This window comes from Trematomus bernacchii, unplaced genomic scaffold, assembly GCF_902827165.1.
Source record: "Trematomus bernacchii unplaced genomic scaffold, fTreBer1.1, whole genome shotgun sequence".
Classification (NCBI taxonomy): domain Eukaryota; kingdom Metazoa; phylum Chordata; class Actinopteri; order Perciformes; family Nototheniidae; genus Trematomus; species Trematomus bernacchii.
In genome coordinates this window covers 653,485-676,859 of record NW_022987313.1, presented here as the reverse complement: position 1 = coordinate 676,859, position 23,375 = coordinate 653,485, and the positions used below count along the sequence as shown (strand labels likewise).

At 39.7% G+C, this 23,375-nt stretch overlaps 1 protein-coding gene across 6 annotated transcripts in view; it reads left to right on the top strand.

The window, feature by feature from the left end:
• slc4a11 (solute carrier family 4 member 11) overlaps positions 1–23,375 on the top strand; it is a 115,905-nt gene that overhangs the window by 42,223 nt on the left and 50,307 nt on the right. For 3 of the 6 annotated variants that reach the window (XM_034124411.1, XM_034124385.1, XM_034124404.1), the window contains exons 2-3: positions 13,206–13,256; positions 18,311–18,430. In XM_034124411.1, coding sequence (XP_033980302.1) covers positions 13,206–13,256; positions 18,311–18,430 — 171 coding nt within the window. Of the gene's footprint in view, positions 1–13,202; positions 13,257–18,310; positions 18,431–23,375 lie in introns of all 6 variants that reach the window. The other 3 variants (XM_034124413.1, XM_034124412.1, XM_034124394.1) reach the window with 3 other exon arrangements.

The window sequence follows — 23,375 nt, the reverse complement described above, 5'->3', positions numbered from 1 at the left end:
CCGGTGCTGGAGGGCTTAAAATTGGAGCATGTTCCTGCGCTAACCTCAGTCACGATGTTTCGTCTCGCTGCAGACGGGGCCGAATTCATCTGAACTGGCAGAAGCCGGCTCACTACAGCTACAGTATCAATCGCTCTCAGGTGAAAGGACCGGAGGATTACTGCAGAGCGCTTCTGTCCACAGACTTCACGCAGACAGACAGATCTGACATGCATGAAAAATACATGAGGAATTGAAATACAGCCGGAAGGATTCTTTGAATAAATTCCCAATTAGACAACTATTTAAATGTAATTAGGTTGATGGCAAACATGACGAATTAATGTTAGTCTGTTTGTTTTGCCAACTTGCTGTCAAAATCTGACATTTTCTTGTGTTAGTTACTCCTTTCATTTCTGAAAATAATGAGACCAAATCTTTTTCTTTTTTTTAGGCTGCCCTCGATTAACACTCATATGGTTTTGTAGACATATTGATAAGTTGATTTAATTACAAAATCATGAGCTTCTCCACACAGTATCATGCAAAAGTCAAAGTGTTCACTGGCTAGTTGCTCATGATTTCAAGTCATTCAGCATGGAAAAAGCATAAAATAGTCAAATGGCCAAAAGAAAGATTTTCGACTGAGCCAGTTCAAAGGCTGATTTGGAGACAGATTTAGATTGTTAAGCAATTTCCACTGCAGAGAAGCCAGCTTTCTGTCCTGAAAATTGATTCAACTTGGGCACTAGCGTTTTGCCCACCCAGCACAAAGAGCTGAGAGGTCAGAGGCTGAGGCAGGATTTACCTGAGCATTGACAGTTCATGTATGATAAGTTGTGCTTGCAAATCAATTTGGCGTTGTTAGTACAAGAGCAACAACTCCGACGTAGTCAGATATTGTTTTATATTGAAAGGGTCATTTGTGCTGGCATTACTGGAAAAGCAGTGACGTACAAGATGACGCAATGACACGGCTTCTATCAGGATATAATTTCTGAAAAAGCAAACTGGTTCTTAGGAGGTACGCAAGTTGAACTATCACTTCTTACACAAGCAAACATCCTGAAGTGGTAACACCTGTAAGTTCTCCGACCTATTCAGTCAAATTATACACACTCACACACACTAACAGCATTATGGCTTGGAGTTGGACACACACACACACACTGCTGTCCACCTGTTTGCCAGACAGCTCGATGGTAGCCAGCCTCACGGTCAAGCAGCGTTTCCGCTGGCAGTCTTGCCGTCATTTGACGCCCTTATTCAGCTCGGAACGCCCTGAACTCGAGCCGAGGGCGTCCAAAGTTTTTATCGCTTGAAATGACGAAAAGGAAAAAGGACAAGGACATCCCTCTGTTGGAGGGGCAAAGGAGTCTGGTGGGATTATTTTCGGAGTATTGAAGATCGTTTCCCCGACATCGGCGGTGCCTGCCACAGGACAACACGGAACGTGCGCGATTTGGACGCGATGAGCGGGGGGGGTGCTAGTGGATCACGCGCGTGAATTGCGAGCGCCGGAGCCTCTCAGCGGCGAAACTGAGGCTCCGTGGTAAACTGTGGTAAAATGAAGAGCTGTTTGAGAGCCGAAAGAGCCGGCTCTTCTTAGTGAGCCGAGCCAAATGATCCGGCTCACTAAAAAGAGCCAGAATTCCCATCACTAACGTAAAGAGATATTATCTATAAGGGACGGCTCAATTCAAAATTCAAGTCACGTGACATGACGTGACGTCATGACCCCCCGCCGCTCTCGGGGTGGACGCCCTCTCAGCCCTGGTCTGGCGGAAACACTGCGGTCAAGGCTCTGATGTGACATCATCATCGTCAGACACGAGCCCCAGGACACAGCTGTCTGCAGCCGGGCCAACAGCAAGCAAACGTTTTTAACATTAGTGCAGCGTCTAAAATAAAAAATGTCAAAGATAAAACAATCAATGATTAAAAAGAATGCTATGAGAATGTGTCCTAGAGCAGAAGCTTTCCAATTGAATTGTGTCACTTTATGGAGTTACATACTTTCTCAACATTTCCTTGTTAACATTGTGTAAGCATCCCTCACTGAAAACATAGAGAAGATCACGCTGCAAACATGCTTCATTATACTCTTAAATTGAATAAGGATTTCTACCAATCGGTTCCAAGGACACTGAAGGACAGAAAGAGGTTTTTTTCAGCCGATGTGATTCATTGTACTTCAAGGTTCTTCAGATAAATGCATCTTTCAAATAATGAAGTGTTTGCCTCGGTTTGTCAGTGCCGGTTTGTTAAATTCAGTGGATATTTTTTTAAGGACTTAAAGGTAGGTTAGGTAAGTTTGAGAAACCGGCTCGAGATACACTTTTTGTTATATTCCATGGAATGCTCTTAACATCCTGATAGCAATGAATATCTTAAGTGCTTTGACAAAAATCCATAAAAAAAATCATCTGTGGAAGCCGTAATACTGTAAAAAGTACGACCAATCATTTTAGCCGGCCCGGCTAAAATAACTGGATGGCCTACCTGCCTGTCAGCCTTCCATCGGGGCACAAACTTATCTTGTGCCCTCATTGGTCATGTGCGCGTTCGTGTGTGTTGGAGGAGGGGCTCTGTAAGGAAGTGGCAGATTTTCTCCGGTTGTGTATTTTCAAATTCTAGCGCACTCGAGCTGGTTTCTCAAACTTACCTACCCTACCTTTAACTGGCACACATCAATGATAACCACTACATCATAATATTGACATGTTTTCAAATACTTTCACATTGAAAATAGTGTAGTATAATAAAAGATAGTTGTGCAGAATATGCAGGAGATTTAGAAAAAAGCAAATAAGGCTCCAAATAATGACCATTTTCATTATCCAATAATTTGACCATCATCTTATCTACTATTTCAGTATTCATTTTGTCTAAAAATGTGTCTTAACATTCAAAAAAGTGCTCCTAAATTACTAAAGCCCAAGGTGATATCAGTCCAATAACAAAAGCTAATCTACTACCTTGGCTAATCTTAATGTTCTTTATTTAATTATCATACCATTTTTGATCTGCTAATCGACTAATCTTTCCAGCAAGATATCTTTGTTGGCTTCTCTGAGATATTTTTCATCCTGAGAAAGTCAGGCCTTCAAAATATAACTGTTAGTGTCTCAGAAATACATTTTGAAAACTGTATTTGTTATAACATATCGACTTGTCCAGTTTGATATATTGATTAAAAAGGCAGGTTAACATCTACAGTAGATGCCTTGCTTCTGGAAAGGTGAGATTGTATTGACGGCTGGCTTCTGAAACAGAAAAAGGCTCTGGCTATGTCTCCATTTTTTCTGCTGTAGTTTAAGATCCTGTATGAAATGACTGCACGGTCAGAAAAGTAAGAAAACTGTAGGGACTAGGGAGGTGTTTGTTGGCAGGTGGAGTTGATAAATGAGTGTAAAATGGCAGTGAAAGTGTGAGCCTGTGAATGTGAGGAGACACCAGCAAAGACTTGTTCTTCGTCCTGGTGGAAGTGACTGTGACCTTGTGGGGTTTCGATGAGTTTAAGAATCATGTTTCCACACTGTTTATTACATCATCCCACCAAATTTGCCTTGAGGCTACACCTCACTGATGTGGTTGCCTGTGAACAGCTCTGTGGTTGCAGCGTTGCACAGATTCTCCGGGGTGTCTTTCTACCTGAGTAATCAGTCCGTCCATTTGGCTCTGCTTATCAGGGAGAAAGCTTATAGAGCGGCCCCAGCAGCAGAAACTCTACCGGGTGGATCTCCAGCAGGCTTTCTGAGGCCAGACTCAAATGGATTTTGCCTTATGTGCTGAGGGAGAGGATAAGATCTCAAATGCAAGCAGTTACATTTACACTGAGGAGTTTCCCCAGAGACAGGATAAGGATCTGAGAAGTTGCAGTTTGCTGTCTTCTAATAAGAAGTTCAGATGGAGGTGCAAAAGTTTGAGTCTACTGTTATTGAACCACAAAGATTAAGCTACAATTACGCCTTTAAGGCAATACATTTGACATCTGAAGGGTTACAAGTAGGGTTGCAAGTTATGATTATTATATTTGACATAAGAATGGTTAAAAGTAGGGTTGCAAGTTATGATTAATATATTTAACTTTTATTTTAGTTAATTGTATCTTTTGGGCTGGTTATTGTTTTGTTTTGTCTTCCCCTTTCATTCCAAAATTCAAACTTAATTGGATCACAAGCCAAACATCTCAATCAACATGTCCACCACTAGGAATGGGTTACATTTGAAATGTAAAATGTTTTCAGCCCGGTTCAAACCCGAGACAACAAAAATGCGTAGGCGTGCCCTCTCCCCTACGCCTCTTGGGAAATACCATGCGAACACATACTGTAAAATGCCATTTACAACGTGTGTGTAATTAACATGCCGACTGAAGTTCTCCAACATTCTTTGAGAATTAAAAGAAGACGAATGAAGGCCAAATGTGGGCCTGCTGTTTAAACTGTGTATACGAGCGTCGGGAGGAGTTCCCTCTCCGCCTGGTCTCTGAGCGACCCCCCCCCCCCCCCCCCCCCCCCCCCCCCCCCCCCCCCCTCCGCCCCACAGAGGACGGTACCAGGAGCGCCTCTGGGCACAATTAGCCAACAAAAGGCCCGGCCTCCTCCTCGGTGCTGGCCGAGCCCTCGCAGATTCCCCCACAAACTCAGCAGGGGGCCTTTTAATCTCTTTTCCCTCTTCACTTTGGACTCCCCTCTCCCTTAAATTCCAGGGTTCTTCCCTCCTGGGGGGTTCTGGCATCTGTTTTGCATGTACCTGCTTCGCCGTGCAATAGATCAGCTTGCACGGGGAGGTTGGCTCAGTTTCAACCCGGCTGGTTTATGTACACACCAAGGGTCGTATACAGTTGACTTCCTGTTGTCTTGGAGCTTTTAAATACACATCAAAACACGCTTTTCTTGATGCAATTAAGGCCTCATCTTTGCTTGGTACACTAACGAGTGAGTCTTAGCACTTAAGTCATCCACGACTGCTTGTAGATTACATCTGCAGTCTTGAAGCAACACACTGTGTCGTTACACAAAGGTCAAACGGCGTAGGGACCTGTCTTTTATAAATGTATCACTTTATTATCTTATCTTCATCCACCAAAATAGATACACAACCTTATGTGCTTCTGTCTCTACACCATTTTACCCATTTATGGGAAATCATTTATCATCAGTAGGCTCAAGCTTGCTTCCTTTTCATTTTTCATAAACATGCCAATTAAAAAAGATATTGCACACGAATGCACTCTTGTTTGTGTTTTCTAAACTGTAGGTTCAGCTTCAATTTAGCTTATTTTTTCATTGCTATATTTAAGAATTGTATAATGTATATGTCATTCTTACGCATTTCTAAACGTTTAACCTCCTGCTGCTTTTACATAGGATTAGAGGTGATAGCCATTATTCAAGCCTGACCCCATTTTCACTCTCTAATAAATGCACTTTTACCCAAAAATATATTTATGCTGCTTTATCCTCTTCTTAATTGCCCCGAACTGCGCTGGAATTGTGCCTTTTGTCACGAAATTGCAACAACAAGACACTTGTGATTGCAGACAATAAAACTTTTTGTATCTCTTGTAGACGCATTTTAGTGTCCTTAAAAGAGAGTTATCAATTGGCTTTGTTTACAGAAACAACCTGTTTATTTCTCTGTGAAATGCCAGGGGTTTCCTGCAGTGTTTATCTCCGATGTTGCTCTGTGCCTCGCTGACAGAGGTGGTAAAACATATTAAATGTGAACACACACACACACACACACACACACACACACACACACACACACACACACACACACACACACACACACACACACACACACACACAGGTTTTCATCTCAGTCTTTGGCTGCGGTGTCCAAACCACTGTACCTGAATTGACCTCATACTGATTATTTTTCCTACTTAAGCGCTGTGGGAAGTCATGCTTCGTGCAGATTCTCTTTCTTTTTTAAAGGACACAAGAATCAAAAAAGGCTATTTAACACAGACTGAAAGTCCGGTTTGTGTTTGATTTGTAGCCCACAGGTTTTTTTTTATTTCACAGTGTTTGCCGAGGCAGAAATCAAAGAACAAAGTAACAATCTTTCTTTATAAAAATGATTTTACTTGCTGTGTCACTAGTCCTCAAAGTAATGCAATCAGAGGAAGGTTTGAGTGTATCAGGAAGAAAGAGTTTGTCATGCGACATGTACTGTCACTACTTCAAGTGATGAGCGGAGCAGATGTTGCCCTGCCTGTGCTTTGTGACATTTAAACTCAGCAGACTGACAGATATTTCCCTCATGTATATGTTGAGCAATGATAAAAGGGCTGATTCTGAGTATGAGACACACGCACACACGCACACACACACACGCACACACACACACACACACACGGCAGATCAGTGAAAGGGGTGAGACGTGCATGCAACACTATTTTAAACAGTTCTGACTTCCTGCCTTCAGCCGGTTATCAGACTTTTTTTATTTATTTTTTTATCAAGAACTGTACATCTAAAAACAGAACTCTTCCCTCCCTGTAAGAGCATTCACTTCTGTTTACCACCCTTTGCACTTATTTCATTATAAAATAAACAAGGATCCAATAATTGCTTGCGAAATACCTAAAAATTAATATTACACACAGACCAAGATCAAATATGCAGGGGAATTTACTCTTTACATACTGTAAGCTTCATTTGTTGTAGCTTTGAGATGATCTGCATGCTTTGGTAAATGATAAGAGCATACTGAGTTTTAGGTACTGCACATTTATTTATTTAGTTAGATTCTACCAATGCGGAAAAGGAAGGTCACAGAATTGATCTTGAAACATGTGTACAAAAGATGCAGTTCCCGCGATGTTTGACTTTAGAAGTTTTTCAAATGGCAGTGTAAAATGTAGACTGCATTATGATCATTTATACATTAACCCCTAGCTTTGGGAAGCAAAGCACAATTAAGAATTATTGTGAGAATTAAGTAAAAGTGCTCATAATCAAGATTTCCCCTTGTTTAAGTCTCTAGATATCTCTCCATTTCTCTTCATTTGGAATACCTTACCGTTTCTCTCTTATAATTGAAATGTAATTGAACAGTAAAATGGAAGATAAACCCAACAATACAAAATAAAAAAATCTTCAATAAATTGGTCAAATTGAAATGGACTTGATGCCAAAGTCCTGGATCAATGTGCTGACAAATCCATCCAATAATCATCACATCTGGTGTGACGCTGCAAACACGCATTGTGTTCGCTAAAACTGTTTCCAAAGTGACGCATTGTGCAGCGGAGTAGATCAGGGGACGGTGAATCTGCAGAAGGGACCACACTGAATCTCAATAGGTTTCTTGTTGTTGGCCAGCATGTTGTTGCATGGCTTCTGCACAGATCTGACTTCTGTTTCTCAGAATGTGGTCGGTACTGATTGGTACGTGTGTGTTATGCAAAGCTAGCTTCCTGCCACCCCACACACACATACTGTACACACACAGCTTTATGCTTATGCACAAATGTTAAATATCTTAATCTGCTGAATATCATTGCTTGGTTAAACGAAAAGGTATGAAGTGATAATGTTTTCCATCTGAGTATTTTATATAGTTTCTATGGTTAATTAAAATAGTGTAAGTGTGACCTACATCTGTGGTAACCCTATGGCACACAAAAAATATGAAATAATCACATTTATGGCAACATTCATTGATTTCGTTTTTTCAATATATCTTTTTTGTTCATTATATGTATTATGTATGTCACAGGACACATATTTAAATGAAGATAAGGATATAGTTTTAGGGGATTTTGTATTCATTTTCTAAGCCACATGTCTCTCTCTTTAACACTGAGACAATTATAAGGATGTAACAGTTAAGCAGTTTAGAAATGCATATTCCCTTTCCACACAGCAGATAACATTTGCTTGCTTCCTTTGATTTACTGCTGTTGCAGACATCCATTTTGAAGTATTCTGAATAGTGGTTTAGTTTGGAAGTCAAAATGAATGCATGGTGTGCAGAGTCACACGTCCCAGGTGTCCTTCTTGTAGCTGTTTAGTTCTCACTGACTCTTTTGATCGTCTCAATCTGCACAATTTAGGTGAGTCTGCTTCGGATTTTACAACAGACTATCCCTCATGACTGCTAATGAGCCTCAGCCCATCAGAGCATGAAGTATGTAAAGGTCTAATCAGCCCTGTCCAACAATCATCTGCATGTGTGTGCACTTCATTAAAGCAGACGAAGACACAACCATAACAAGTCCAGTCTCACCTGCAGCTCATTTAACTCCAAAAAACAGTCTCATTTAGGAGTTTATAGTCTGCTAAAATGTAAAAGGATATACCAGGTGACTCTATTCAAGAGACTAAACTTCTTTATGTATATTTCACTTTAAGGTTTAAAGTGGACCTATCATGCTATATTTGAATAATATAGTGTAGGACCATACCTATATAAGGCATATTTATACTTTTTTTTTTTCAAAATACCAAACAGATCATGCATTTTAGCCATGCCTCATTTCGCTCAATTTGACAATTTATAGCTCTGTTTTTGCAAGGGTTGATTCTGTGAGCAACAGCACCATCTAGAGGCCTGGCATATGTACTACAGCGTCTCCAGCGCTTTCGAACGGCAATGCCGTGGTTGTCTCCTCCTGATTGGTGGAGTTGGCCCAATAGCCGTAGCGCCACTTTCCTGACATCAGGAAAGTGTTCAAATCTGGATCAGTTTTTATCAGATCCGTTGCAGCCCCTTTTTTAGAGATTTGGGTATGGAGGAAAATAGAGAGGGTTGTGTTTTCTGACACTTGGTGAGTTCCCTGGAACACCGGGGACACATATTCATGTATAAAAGACGTACAAAAGTGCATTTTGCATGATAGGTCCCCTTTAAGTTAAGAACTACATGTGATTATAAAGTGGAGCTCGTTGTTTCCACAGAGTATCCTCTGCGTCTGCTGCTGTATTGTCATTGATCTAGAAAAGCCAGGACATGGATAACATGCAGTCCCCTTCAGTCCTCTAGATCTCTCTCTGCATCACTGAGAGCCAAACAGCTCAATACAAGCAGAGCATGTGAGCCTTCCTTATGAAGCTCCTCATCACAGCTCTAAGTCACAGGAAGCTGTCATGATAAATAAATAAGTTCAACAGAAGAACTCCTCCAGGAGAGAGAAAGATTTAGTTTTGTTCAATGATTTTCCAACATTTCTGAGAGGACTAAAGTCATTTTTTGTAAATAATGTTTTATTGACATTTATAGGCCCTATTGTGGTTTTCACTTTCCCTAGTGTGTTATATAGGTTTGTAAAGCATATTTCAGCCTTTTTCATTGGTCGTTTTGGGATTTTGGACTGATAGGAACAATTCAACTGCATTTCAAAAGTCTAAACCTTGAGAAGGGAAAAAAACAGATTTTGCAGGTGACGTTGAATAATGCATGGCAACAAATTGTTGTGTATCGATCACACTCATATTCCAGCTGAGTGACTGTGTGCTCTGAAAGAAATGTTTAATGCAGTAGCTGCAGGTTAGCAGACTGCATGACAGGGATGAGCTCCACCTGTGTGTGGTGTGCAGGATGCTGGAGGAAAGTGTATTTTATGTGACTGACATCACAATCAAACACTCAGAAATGCAGAGGAGGATTTGGGACAAATGTTCCCGTGCGTGCGTGTTGAAAGAAAACACTGGGGACTTTAGTTTGACTAACTTTCTTTGGCGCAGTAAGATGTACGACTAAAGAAAAATGTCCCTTTTTCTTGTTAGAATTTCTTTTAAAACCATACGATACAGTTAACCCACCTGGAAGCATTTTCCTTATAAAGCAAGGAGTAGTCGTTTAATAATGTCAGTGTATATGCTTTATGGTTAGAAGAATGACGGATGTGCGGTATCCTGAAGCCTCACATAGGGAATAACCAGCTAACATGAATAATGTGAGAATATGTAAGGCACATACAGTAAAGGTTTATGACCATTAAAATACTTTTACCATTAGTTGAATGTCGCTTCTTAGGGCTAATAAAAATACGTCTTCCATTTGAACTCATTCCAGGATGTGTATCTTTTAAAGAATACTGTGAAACTCCATGTATTATTAGTATAAATGCGCTTTTTGAACAATAAAGCATAAAACATGTCACAGTAGTGGCACAAAATACAATAAATGACCCATAAGAGGGCGCCTTTAAAGCCACAGTTAATACGTTTTGAGAACTTTTTTGAATTCTCTTTTCGCCGGACAGTTCGATGAGACCAAATGTCTAAAAATACAACTAACAAACTAAATTCACTGACTAACATTTTTTGTATCCTGTCGTTGGATATAACAAAATGATATTGTTGGAAAACAACAAAAAATGCACTGAAAATGAAGTGTAAATTCAAGTTTTACAGGGGTTACGTCCCTGACTGTTACTTCTAATGTTTTATCATTACTGCTCAGCCCCCTTTAAAGCCAAACGTGTAATTTAAACAGGTAAACCTCATTAGATTGAAGGGCATTATGATGCTTCTAAGTGGTCCAGGGCAGAGCCAAGTTTACTGTTTTCGTTTGTAGCATTTGTGCTAAGCTAACTTCATATTTACAGAGCAGACAAGTGATTGGAATTGATCTTCTCACCAAACTCTCAGCAAGAAAACAAATAAACACAAAACTTTCAAATGATTCCTTTGAAATAGTTTGAAGCCATTTCCTCGGGGAAGTTTTGAAAAAGAAATTGATAAATCCACAAGTGACAGACTTAGAAAAAAAGGCAATATATTTTACTGCAGCTACATGATTACCTGTGTAGATTAAACAAGCTAATTGTTATGGGGATAGATAGATCCCCAGCTATTTTACTCTTAAGTTTTTTTTCCCTCAGGGTAAAGGAACATTTTTATAATTAAAATTGCATCCTGTATTTGTACGCTCGTCACATCAAAGCATCCTTTGAGAAATATCTTGATGTTTCTCATTATCAGGGTTTCACATTGTGTGTGTGTGTGTGTGTGTGTGTGTGTGTGTGTGTGTGTGTGTGTGTGTGTGTGTGTGTGTGTGTGTGTGTGTGTGTGTGTGTGTGTGTGTGTGTGTGTGTGTGTGTGTGTGTGTGTGTGTGTGTGTGTGTGTGTGTGTGTGTGTGTGTGTGTGTGTGTGTGTGTGTGTGTGTGTGTGTGTGTGACAAGGCAAGGCAAGGCAAGTTTATTTATACAGCACCTTTCAGCACACGGCAATTCAAAGTGCTTTACAATTTAAAATAAAGTATATCTTGCCTCTTAAAAACCGGCCAGACATGCTGTAGATCTTTGGTTAAAGGATGAATATGGACACATAGGCTGAATGTGAAAGAGAAGCCTGACTGATGTCGAGTAGCACAACACCCCCCCTCTATTTCCTTTAGCATGTCTCAATAACCTTCAAAGTATCCCCTCTCCATATCTGCCTCTGTGCCATCCGCATGCAGCACGCATCCACAGGGCCGCGTGACAAACACCCTGAAACGTCGTACTCTAAATTCCCCGTCTCTCTCTGTGTGCGTTTGTAGTGGAGCCCTCCACCAGATTAACTTTAATTCCAAAATGAGATATCCACCATTTTATAAAAATGCTCTGCACTCTGCCTGGAAGCAACCACTCAGTAATGGAAAATCTCTGAATGCAAGAGCAGAGTCAAACCCTGTGTAGATGAAAAGACTGTGAACATTTTTTTCTTACCTAATGAACATGTAAGGAGTGAAGCCTGCACATTTCTTTTATTTTGATAAGGGATTTCCTTTTTTAGACTTCTGATTGAATGGCAGGGTTGTGCTCACTCTTACACAGTGTCTTTGACAGCTAAGGCCTCATTAGGAGAACGTTTTACTTCACAATATAAATACTATTCACTGTTCATACGCTCTTTTTTGTCCATTATTCTCAGACTGACAGAGTAAAGCCAGGCAGCTCCACCATTTTTGTGGTTTTCACTGAAGATTTAGCATTGTTTAAAAGTGCTAATCATTCAGAGCAACAGGTATAACAATCCTGACTCAGTCTCTTAGTATTAGTTTGGACTTAGACACAATCATTTAGCGTTGAAAACATTAGTCGGCAACATTTTCGCTATTCGAATAATCATAAAACATTTAGTTTGGCTCTTTTTAGGATTTAACATGTAATTTAAAACGCTTTATCGCTATCTTTACATGCAACAGATGGCTGGGTCCAAACCACAGCCCTTAGAAAATGTCCGAGGCATCCGTGGAATTTTGATGAGGAAAAACGCCGCTTTGTTTTGAAGGCCGCGGATACATTTTTTGTGTCTGCTGTAGGCACATATATAAGACCAAAAACCATGTGATTTAGGAGACTGTAAAGGATCAGAAAACGCCAGGGAACAAAGTATGTTTAAGCGACGAAGACCTCAAGCAGCCTTAGCAATCTTTACTCCTAATTGTCGGGGAGTCAGGGAGGAAGAACCGTGTAAAAAGCTTTTATAGTCACAAAGTTGGCAGAGGAGGGGGTCAGGGTTTATGGACGGCAAAATATACGACTCAGATAAGGAACGCCTTTGATTCCTGTTCGCAGTTCATGACCATGATCTTTCTCTTATTTGAACCAAGTCAGTCATTTGACAAAAAATGTATCAACTGCACAAAATGTGTAATCAAGTTCGGTTTTGAAGTAGTTGTTTCTTTTCAAATATTCTGGCCTTTTGTTGACTTAACGATTCATTATTTAGTTTGTCTTAACTAAGATCTTTTTGTACTTTAATCGGACCACACCTTTATCATAGAGGATTTAAAATGTGTCTGCCAGAGATTAATTTCAAAAGATGTGTCTTTGCCGTTTCATTTCAAGGACTCACAAAACAAAACATTTATCAGTCCCACGAATATGTCAGACAAGAAACCCTTTAGCAGTGTAAGTAAATATTCAAATGTCTCCTAATGGCCAATAGGTGACAGATACTAAGAAATCCTTTATTCATCTCACAGCGGGGAGTAAGTCAATGATTGAATGCAATTTGTGTAAATTGCTTTGAGGGTGTATGTTATGCATTACATTTAATTGCAAGTCTTTTTCCCTTTAACATCCATTATAAATGACTAAATGAGTCTGCTAATGGCTCATATTTTTAAACCAACTCTCATACCGTCAATTACTGTTTAAAACAATAACAAATAATATGTTTCTGATTTTAGAAATTAAGACTTGCTTCCTGCAGGGCCTTGTTACTGTTCACCTCAGTGATTACTGTCTTCTCTATTTTGCTCTCTCCAGCAGAGGCACCTCCCTCTGGGATGTCCAAGAATGGATACTTCTTTCAGGAAATGGGTGAGTCTGAGCCAACACCAGAACATACTGCATCAATGTAACGTACACTTGAATTTAAAACACATTTCCACATTGGAAAACAAAGCAGCCAATAATAAGGGATCCATGAGTTGGAGAAAAAGTGTGAATAAAAGTGTGATCCTATTATTATTATTCACATGTATTTGCTGCCAATAAAGTGGTGCAGGAATGAGTCCTAAACCAGGAAAAGAGTTAGCATCTTAGCACGTCTGGTGCCCTTAGACGCTTTCACACCGGAGTACTTTTCCCAGGAATAGTTCCGATAGTTCCTGGGATTTTGCGTTCACACCAAAAAGATCTGGAACTAGAACTTTTTTTTGCGAACCTTTTCACCCCTTTTTAGTCCCTGCTAGAGAACAGGTACTTTCCTGGGAGAAAAAGGTTCCCATTTCTGATGGATTGCAAACCACGCCCCGTAAAACTCTGAAAAGTTTTGTGAAGCCGCCATTGTATTTGCTGGCATTAGCATTATTAGCATTAGCCCCGCGCACCAACGGAGAGAGACTAACTTATGGCAACACAAAATAAAACATGGGAGCGGTGGAGTGATGAGGAGGTGTCGGCGCTTCTGGCGATTTACTCGGAAGGCCAACTCCGGGGACTTCCGGCCGGGGACTTCGGGTGGCAGTATACGCCGTGAAGTTGATTGCGGCCTGCCAATAAACCCAAAGCAGAAGAAGAAGAAGTGACGTCAGCGGCTTCATTTGCCTAATCCTCCCTCAGGGGCTTATTCCGGTGTGAACGCGATCTGCTCTTTAGTTCCGGGAACTAAAGAGTTCCGATGAACTAAGTACTGGGAACTAAGTACGGCAAAGTACTTGGTGTAAAAGCGCCTCTTGTCTTGAAGCCAATGGATTTTTGAACGTGTTTTGGTTAGATGCCTAAAATATGGTCTGTGGTTAACACTAGTTAAGGAGATTATCACGTTTTCTTCTGCCACATCAAATATGTCAGTAAAAACCCAACTCATGAACTTCTGCTTTTAGGTGTCTTTACAAAGCGGTTGCTAACAACTGAGTAATGAGACGACTAAATGCCAAATATTAGCCGCCTTTAGCGGGTGTCATAAAGTCAACCTTGACGTCATTTGTTTGTAGCCTTACGTTAGCTTTATACTTCTGGTGATTGCATTTACGCTTCAAAAATGATAAAGATGATGATAGTATTTTGGGATTGTCCTGCTGAACAAAACACGTACAGTAAGTAGCATAAGCGTTACTTAGCCACAGAGCTTATTTTCTTCAATACTCCACAGTCGAAAAAATCCCATGGGCTTTTTTGGAGGGATGATGCTACGATGCTAACTTCCCACGCGGACTCACTGCACTACACTATAATGTCTGCTGTAGAATATATCCATAATGAAAGATGTGATTTAAGATTAGCGTTGCTGCACAGACTCACACTCCACTGCATTTGGATATAAATAATGAACTTTGCTCCGCTGTAATGATAACGGCGGTTTCATTACCTTCAAGCCAAGGAGAGGTACCCAATTAGTATGTGCAGCACAAGCAGGCAGGACAGAATCGGCGTGCGTCGGAGCTCCCCGTCTCCCCCAGCTAATTATTCCCATCCTGCAACACACCAATTCACTCGGCAGAATAACACAAGGCCCCCTGATGCAGCCCAACATAACTGTCTTTATTAGGCAACCTTTTATCAGGATATAAATGCAATTACATTATCGTAGGCGAGTGAGCATTATCCACCATTGTCTCTTCTCAAAGGTTCATTAGTGGGGGTGGGACGGGAAGCCAAATGCACTCGGAGATCAAAGGCTGTGAGCAGGGTGACATGAAATATAATATTTGTTGTATTTCTTGCACTGTAGAAGTGATGCTATTATACCAGTGCCTTCTGTGTCATTATGTTCTTTATCAGTGCGTTAATAGTTGATGTGTTTCTGAGTCATATCAACTATTAATATGATTACGGCTGCTCAATTTGGGTTAAATTATTCTCTTTGTGGCCTTGAATACGGAGGAGGAAAAAGCAAAAAGCTTGTGAAGAATAGGAATATTTAGGCTTGGGTCCATTAAAAAAATATATTATCAGACAAATTGCTGTGGAGATAGTTTTGAGATATGCATTTGCCTGTCTGATGTTAAAGGGGCTCTATTATTATTTTTCATCACATTGTAACACTAAGGCTTCTACTGGCTAGCGCTCCAACACATTGTACGTGTAGGCTAAGGGGCGGGACATCTATAAGCGGTTAACCAATCAAAACAGAGCCGCCCAGCTAACCAATCAGAGCAGACTGAGCTCTGGTTTCAGACAGAGGGTGAAAAGAGGTGCTGCAGCACAGGCAGTATGAGAAAAATAAAGAGCTTTTTGAACATTAAAGCATGGAGACATGTCCCAGCAGAGACACAACATACAAATATGGAGCTGAAAATGAGCATTATAGCCCCTTTAAGCAATACATCAAGACACTTTTATTGAGTTTTCTTTAACTTCAATGCTCCCTCATACTGTAATACACCTTAGAGTAACTCTACTGGTTGTTTTTAAGGTGAGTTTGTGCATTTTTCAGATCCCAGAGGAAAATGTTCAGCAGAGGTTGTAAGCCACTTAAATCCAGACGCAACTTATCTTGTGATCTATTTACTTAATAAATAAGGAACAATAGCCACACTTCAAATAGTACATCAGCCTTTTTCCCTGGAGCGGGATGTCTTACTTTATGAATGTGTATTAATCTTTTATGAGCGGAGGTGGTGTTTAATTCAGGCGAGGTGGCCCGTCGCCACTTAAAAGCTCTGAGGGGAACCCTTTAATTTAGCTGCCATCATCATTTTTAATCCTGCAAAGTTTCACACAGTTAAAAAGTATCTTGTAAATGTCTCGAGAAGATTTGTTTACTCATCAAAGCGCACTAATATTTATGTCATACAGCTGGTGTTAGTCCATCCATGTTTAAAACCTTTAAACGTAGTTTTAAACAATGAATCATTGCCTCCAGCTTCTCAAATGTAAATATTTGCTTCTTTGCTCTGTTTTGATGTAATGGTAATCTTCATTCATTTAAATTATATATTAGTTTATCTGCAGATTATTGGCTAATTAAGTAAATGTCTGGTAAAGCTGCACACTTGGTGGTTTTTGAGATATATTGAGGATGTTGAATCAATGTCGGACATTTTAGGGATATAAAATTGCAGTTTTGAGTCACCTAAAACATTCAAATCGACCCAAATTACTTCAAAAATAAGCCCATTCAGAGCACAAAAAGGGCCATTTTTGATACTGCAAATGTCAGAAATTATTTCAATAACCTCCAAAACCACTCCAAAATGTTCCAAATCATCCAAGCAATTTTTTGTACCATTGTCTGCACAGGCTAATTAATGCAAATGAATGCATATTATGCTAAAAGTGCAAATTGCCCAACATATGCAAGTGAGCATCCGGCAGTGTCTATGTGCTGGGGACCCTTACTATACATTCCTAACATAGAAGTTTGGGGTACTCAACATTTTCGGGTTCACAATAGGACTCTATGGGCTAGCACACAGACTAATAAGTAAATATTAAAATACAACATGTATGAGTGCTCGGCGGCCGCTCTTCCCTCCCAAGGTGATTTGAAAGTCAGAGCCCAGCCGGTGAGTCTGAGGCACAGAGGGACGCAGCGAGGCGACGACACAGCGAGGTTCAAATAATGTCAAGTGTTGAGGGATGATCCCGATGCAAGACAAACTGAATGAACTGAAATGAAGGCCTCCCGACAGATAAGGTCAGCAGATAAAGAGCACAGGGATAGTTCTTGTCGCATCAAGACCATCGCAGGATGATATTAGGAGCTGGCTAGTTACTGTAGCTCTGGATTTAAGTGGTTGCTGTGTCAGAGAAAATGGGATGAGTCATACAAACAGACTCCGGGCTGTGATGCTTTCTACCAAAGAAAACCCTGTCCAACGATTCAGAAAAACATGTCTACCTGCTTATTCATGAAAGACCTGTCTTCACATCAAAACGACCACAAACTAATAGCATTTCTTTGATAATTTGTGCAATTTGTTATTTATTTTTTAGGCTTAGAGATCCTCTGCTTACCCCCAGCACTGCGTTATATTCATTAATAAATAAGAATAGACATTTCAGCTGCTGATTATAGTGACATCAGGACCCTATATGTATTTTAAAAGGCCTTTTCCAGATGTAAACAAATAAAACATGTGTATAATAAAATGCATATGCACAACAGAGTAGGGCTGCAATTATTTTCATTACTGTTAAATCTGCCTTTCGGTCTATTGAAAAGTCAGCAAATAGTGAACAATTTCCATCCCTGTTTCCAAGGAGACATCTTGTAATGTCCATTACTGAAATCTATTCAGTTTTATATAATATGAAAAAAAAAGAAAAGCAGGGAATCTGAGAAGCTGATAACAACATTTTCTGCCACTTTTGCATTAAAAAGGTTTTTTAAATTAATCAATTATTGAGATGTTTGGCAATGAATGTTCTGTCAACTAATTGATCCATCAACTAATTGCTGCAGCTGTAGAACAATGCAAAGACAACATTGTACACATACACTAATAGATAATGACACAGTATAAAACTGATAAAAGTACAAACTATAGAGTATCTTCTAGTCAAATTATTTATCCTCGTATTCTGCCAACAAAACATTTGGCTATTAGCATATTCGTGTTGATAGATGGTTATTATGTTCTTTTGCCCTAATAGTTGAGCAGAATGGTGGCGCATGAATATCAGGGCTTACAGATTCAAGATTCAAGGCTTTTATTGTCATTCGGACATAGCTACAGTGTAGTTATGTCCCAGGCTCCTCCAACAGTACAACACAATAAAAAAAAAAAAATTGTGCAAGTAAATACAATAAAATAGAATGGAATAAAAGTAGTGCCATAAGAGTCTCTATACAAGTGATACATAATTTGTAAGTTACAAACAGGTGAATGTTATGGATGTTCTTAGTTCAGGGCACTTTGTCTGAAGATGATAATGATGAAAGAGGGTTCGGTGCAGCATGTGACCCTGTGCTGTTGTGTCCCCAGAGCAGCGGGAGGTGGAGCCGGAGGAGGGCAGCGAGGGCCAGGAGGAGGAGGGCCAGGACTCGCCGATCACCTGCGGAGACGACATCCACCTCTACGACAACCAGATCAGCCCCGGGCCAGGTCAGTGCAGAGAGAGAGAGAGCAGGGTTTGGCCAAAAAGTCAAATAGAAATTCACTATAGAGGTGATTATAATATACACAGGTGGAAGAAGTCATTTGATTCTTTACTTAAAGGGGACCTATCATGCAAAATGCACTTTTGTACGTCTTTTATACATGAATATGTGTCCCCGGTGTTCCAGGGAACTCACCAAGTGTCAGAAAACACAACCCTCTCTATTTTCCTCCATACCCAAATCTCTACAAACGGGGCTGCAACGGATCTGATACAGACTGATCCAGATTTGAACATTTCTCTGATGTCAGGACGGAGGAGCTGACCTATCAGGGGAATGAGAGGTTGCCGAGGCATGGCTAAAATGCATGATCTGTTTGGTATTTTGAAAAAGAAAACGTATATAGTAAATATACCTTATATAGGTATGGCCCTACAATATATTATTCAAATATAGCATGATAGGTCCACTTTTACTAAAAGTAAAAGTAGAAATCCTTTAGTCTTAAAAAAAACCTCTATTTTCCTTTTTTTCTTTCTTACAAGTTAGGTAATTCTAATTTTTAAATGTGGAGTACATTTTGGATACTTTGGGTTGATAAGTAATATAGTATTGAATCAGATCATTTCGAATAGAATAGAATAGATTTAAGCATATCTGTTTTCATATGTGAAAATGTTTTAGTTTTTTAGAGATAGAGTGAAATGGGGATATGTACGGTGGCTGACAGGTTCAAACATGCAACAACAGCCCAAAACATTTCCATTAGGAGAAACCCCCTGTAGTTGCAAGAAGATTAAAAAAAACGACGGAAACGGGGTCATTTAAAAGTGATGCACTTTTTAGGGACTGGAGCGATTGTCACTTTTACTGGAAACGCACCTAAAATGTAAGTTTCGCTTTTTTGAACAATGTGATCGCATGATTCCTTCCAATATTATTGCAGATCCATCGAACTAACGTAGCTAACCTGTGCCAACTTTTATAATCCCCGAACGTCAACAAGCACTTTTAATGTCCCCGTTTCTGGTGTGTTTTGTGCTTCTTGCAGCGTGTTGTACTTGCAGCATTTCATTTATGCAGCGCTTTTAGTAAACCCTGCACGTGTTTTTTCAAGTTGGGGAAGATTCGTGTCTTTTGGCACATTTCAGTTTTTAAATTAGGCTGCAGCGTGTTTCTCCTAATGGAAATGTTGTGTGCCGTTGTAGCTTGTTTGCACCTGTCAGCCACCGTACATATTAGAGGATGTCGTACGGTTTTTCAAAATATTACAATCCTTAACACAATTGTAATGTCATTGGGATCTTACATTATTTTTGTTACTTAATGATTAAGAACCTGGAGGTTCAGCTCATTAAAAAACAAGTAACATTTGGCTAGCTGCCTCTCTGATTTCTTCTCTTCCAGACAATAATCTCCTCCGCGGTTGAACCGAGTAATCAATATCACCCGTTCACGTTTTTTCTACTCCTTGCACTTCAGCCAGGAGATGTTTTATATCATAACATGAGGCACATTCTTCAAAGGCAGTGTGTCTGCAGTCATGGCGCATCTCCAAGGCATCATTCAGGAAGACAGCAAAAGAGAAATGCTCAACAAAAGAAAACGCTCGTCTTGAAACTATTTTCTGTGTGGAGTCCATACCAGAGCCCGATGGCAGGTGTTGACTTGACGGACAGCTCATCAGCTGCAGGTTAGGGTGACTTTGAACCCATCGCCAAAAACGCGCTAGTCAACAGGTTACCGTTACCGTTGCCGAGGCAACAGTCAAAGGTGCACCGCGGGCAGAGAAGGAAAGAGAGAGAGATGCCCGTTTCCTTTTGAATGTGACAGCTGACCATGTCACTCGGGCTCATTCTCCATACATAGTAACACTTAAGGCGTCTGACAAGAGGGCGTCAGTGGTTCACGCTGGGAACAAGTTAGAGGAAAAAATACAACCGTGAACATGTCTTTCAAGTTGGACAGGCGCTATTAATGTCAGGTGTAAAATAAGAGTGCAAAATACTAAGTGAGTGTAAACTGACTTAGCAGATTATACTGACAATGCGTATTACTATAAATGTTAAAGAGGCCCTTTTATGCTTTTTGGGTTTTTCCCTTTCCTGTAGGTTTTTGTGCATTTTAATGGTCTAAAATCCGAAAGTTCAAAGTGATATCAATATGTAACACTCTTGCTTCCATTGGCTAGCGCTCCAACACATTTTAAAACTTCTGTGTTTTAATCCTAGGATGTTGAATATGGCTCGTTGTGTGTGAGAATCCATGAACACTTGGATATGATTTTACATGCTTGAAGGTTTTAGGTACAGTTAAAACATTCAGTAAACACAAAGACAAAACAAAAAGCTTCCTTACATTGATGCAAAACATATTTGAATCAAACACTGCCTGAAATAATATTATACACTTAAATAAATGAAGCCAGGACTGCAATATATTTTATTATCTCATGCTGTATAATAACCATGTCACTCGCCCTTAATTGCAACCCATGGCACTCACACTTTAAAAACACTTTAACCCCTACATTTTGTAGTGTTTATACCACAAAGCCCCTCCTCTAAATACATGTAAAATGTTGAATTCTTACTGTTGTCACTAGGCAGTTTTCTCACCCACAGGTTCATAATGTTTGTCACGACACACCACCAGTGTTTCACAGCACAGCTGAATGTTGATTATGTATTTTCTTTAGATTTCTTCCCCTAAGTCTAGTTGTCACATACATTAGACCCCAGAGTCCTTAACTGTTTGCATGCTTGTTGCTGCTTTTAATTGATGTCACAAATTGTAATGTTATTTATAATTCAACATCCGCAAACCTCTGTGGAATATGTCCACCGTATCGAATCAATATAGGACTCTGAACAGGACTTTTAATCACATCCTGTCTGGCTAAATAAGCAGTGGTGTGGAAAGTAAATAGCTTAGAGATTAGAGCAGCTCCTAACTAATTTGAAAAACATCTGTCTGTTTATAATGAATCTATTTTCTTTCCCTATGTATCCGAACTGTGTCTTCCTTCGTGACAAATGTAGTCGTGCTTTGGATGCTTTTATCACGTTGGTCTCATGCCTGGTTTCTGGGACAGTGTTCAGTCTTGACCTTAACATTTGAGTTTAATGTCACAAATACAGCTGTGCCTCTCAAGTACTTCAGTAGTTGTTGTTTTTTTTATCTTTGAAAAAGTAAATTGTTTTTGTGTGCTCATCTGTCTCATTTCATAATCATATTTATAATGTTTTCTATTTATTTTATTTAGCTTTTTATTTAATGTAAAGGGGACGATCACAATGCATTTAAGGAAATACTTAATAAATTCATGCAAAAGAATGAGGCATCTCCCGGGGGTTTATTCAGCTATAATTTGTACCTCTAATTCTTAAACAAACTGGCGTGTAGTGAGATCTATGCAGATGAATCATGATTGGCCAAGCCCGCCTTCAACAGAAGTCACTATTGTTATTCTATTACACCATCAGGATGCTATCCTACATCCATGGTGCTGAGAGGAGAAATCCTACAGACTTCGCTGAGCATCTTCTTCTTGATTCCCGCCACCAGCAGGTCAAAAATGTCACTTATCCGGCAACATAAATTAAAAATCTACTGATGAATCCAAAACTAAAACCTGTACAGAAATCTTCGGTTTCCAGACAAAGTATCCTAAGGATGTTGCTGTTCCCTACGAGCCAATCGGTTTTATATTGGATATTTTGCACTTCCAATCTATCACTCACATCCGGTCAAAACTTTAATCTTCCAATATTTTAGTTTCCTTCCAAAATAGCTCAAAACGATTGACATTTTGTCCCAGCTGTTGTTTGTGTTTAATGCATGTTAGAACATTTTAGCTTGCTAATACGCTAAACTAAGATCGATTCAGATTGAATATATGTTGTAATTTTCTATTATCCGTGTTCTCTCCGTTTTTGGTTATTGGTAGGTCGTGCTCTTTCCGCACATACACAGAAGTGTCTGCAGGAAGTACGTGTGAAGGTCGGAGAGTCAGATATAAATTCTGCTCAGTATCGGGGTGTAAGTGGCATTAGGCAGATATCAAACCGTGCGTGATTGATAGCAGTTATTCAAGCGGATGTTGAAGTGTGGTTAATGGAAGAGTTTAGTGGGAATGTTGTCAGAGATTCTGTTTGTTGTCTCTTGTTTTTTGTTAATGGTTTTGACATGATCTTATTCATTATTCTCTCTTCTGAGAACTTTGCCATAAAGCTGTCAAACGCTCTCCATAAATATAATTGATTTCATGATTATATTCCTGCCAGCGCTGGGCTCTGTTCCATTTCAGTTCAATCAATTTGGCTGAAAACTCAAGTGGAAAAGTCGTGAGGAAGGACAGGCGTCGCTCACTGGGAACTTGAGGATTTTGGCATGGACCAAGGTCAATACCTGACCTTGATAACTGTGTGGGGTTTGTTTTATACAGTAGATATATAGTAGTGTAGACATCTTGAAACTAAAACCAAAAATCCATTGAAAACATTTACCATTAAGAGGTTTACTTCATTTAAAGTAACATCATCTGCAGTTAATGAAACAGAAATGTGCATTTTTGGAGACAACTGTTTCTGATCTCAAGGGTGTGAATAGAAGCTATACACTACCAATTATTATTCCAAAGTTTGCACAATCAATATTGAATGCTCTGTTGGTAAGAGTATGCATTTCAATGTAAATACAGATCATTAGGGCACATTTGATATGTATTTATTAAGTAAATGTAATTGTTTTCAGTTTGCATGTTGCATGGAATTGTAAAGGGAGTAACAGTTGCATAAAACACGTTTCACCCAGACATAAAGAAAGAGTAAATAAATAAAGCATCACAATCATTTGGGATTATTCTACCACATATTTGAAATGCACGTTCTGTTTTAAACACATCCCAGCCCTAACCCAAGGACAGAGATGTAATTCAGCCATCGTCA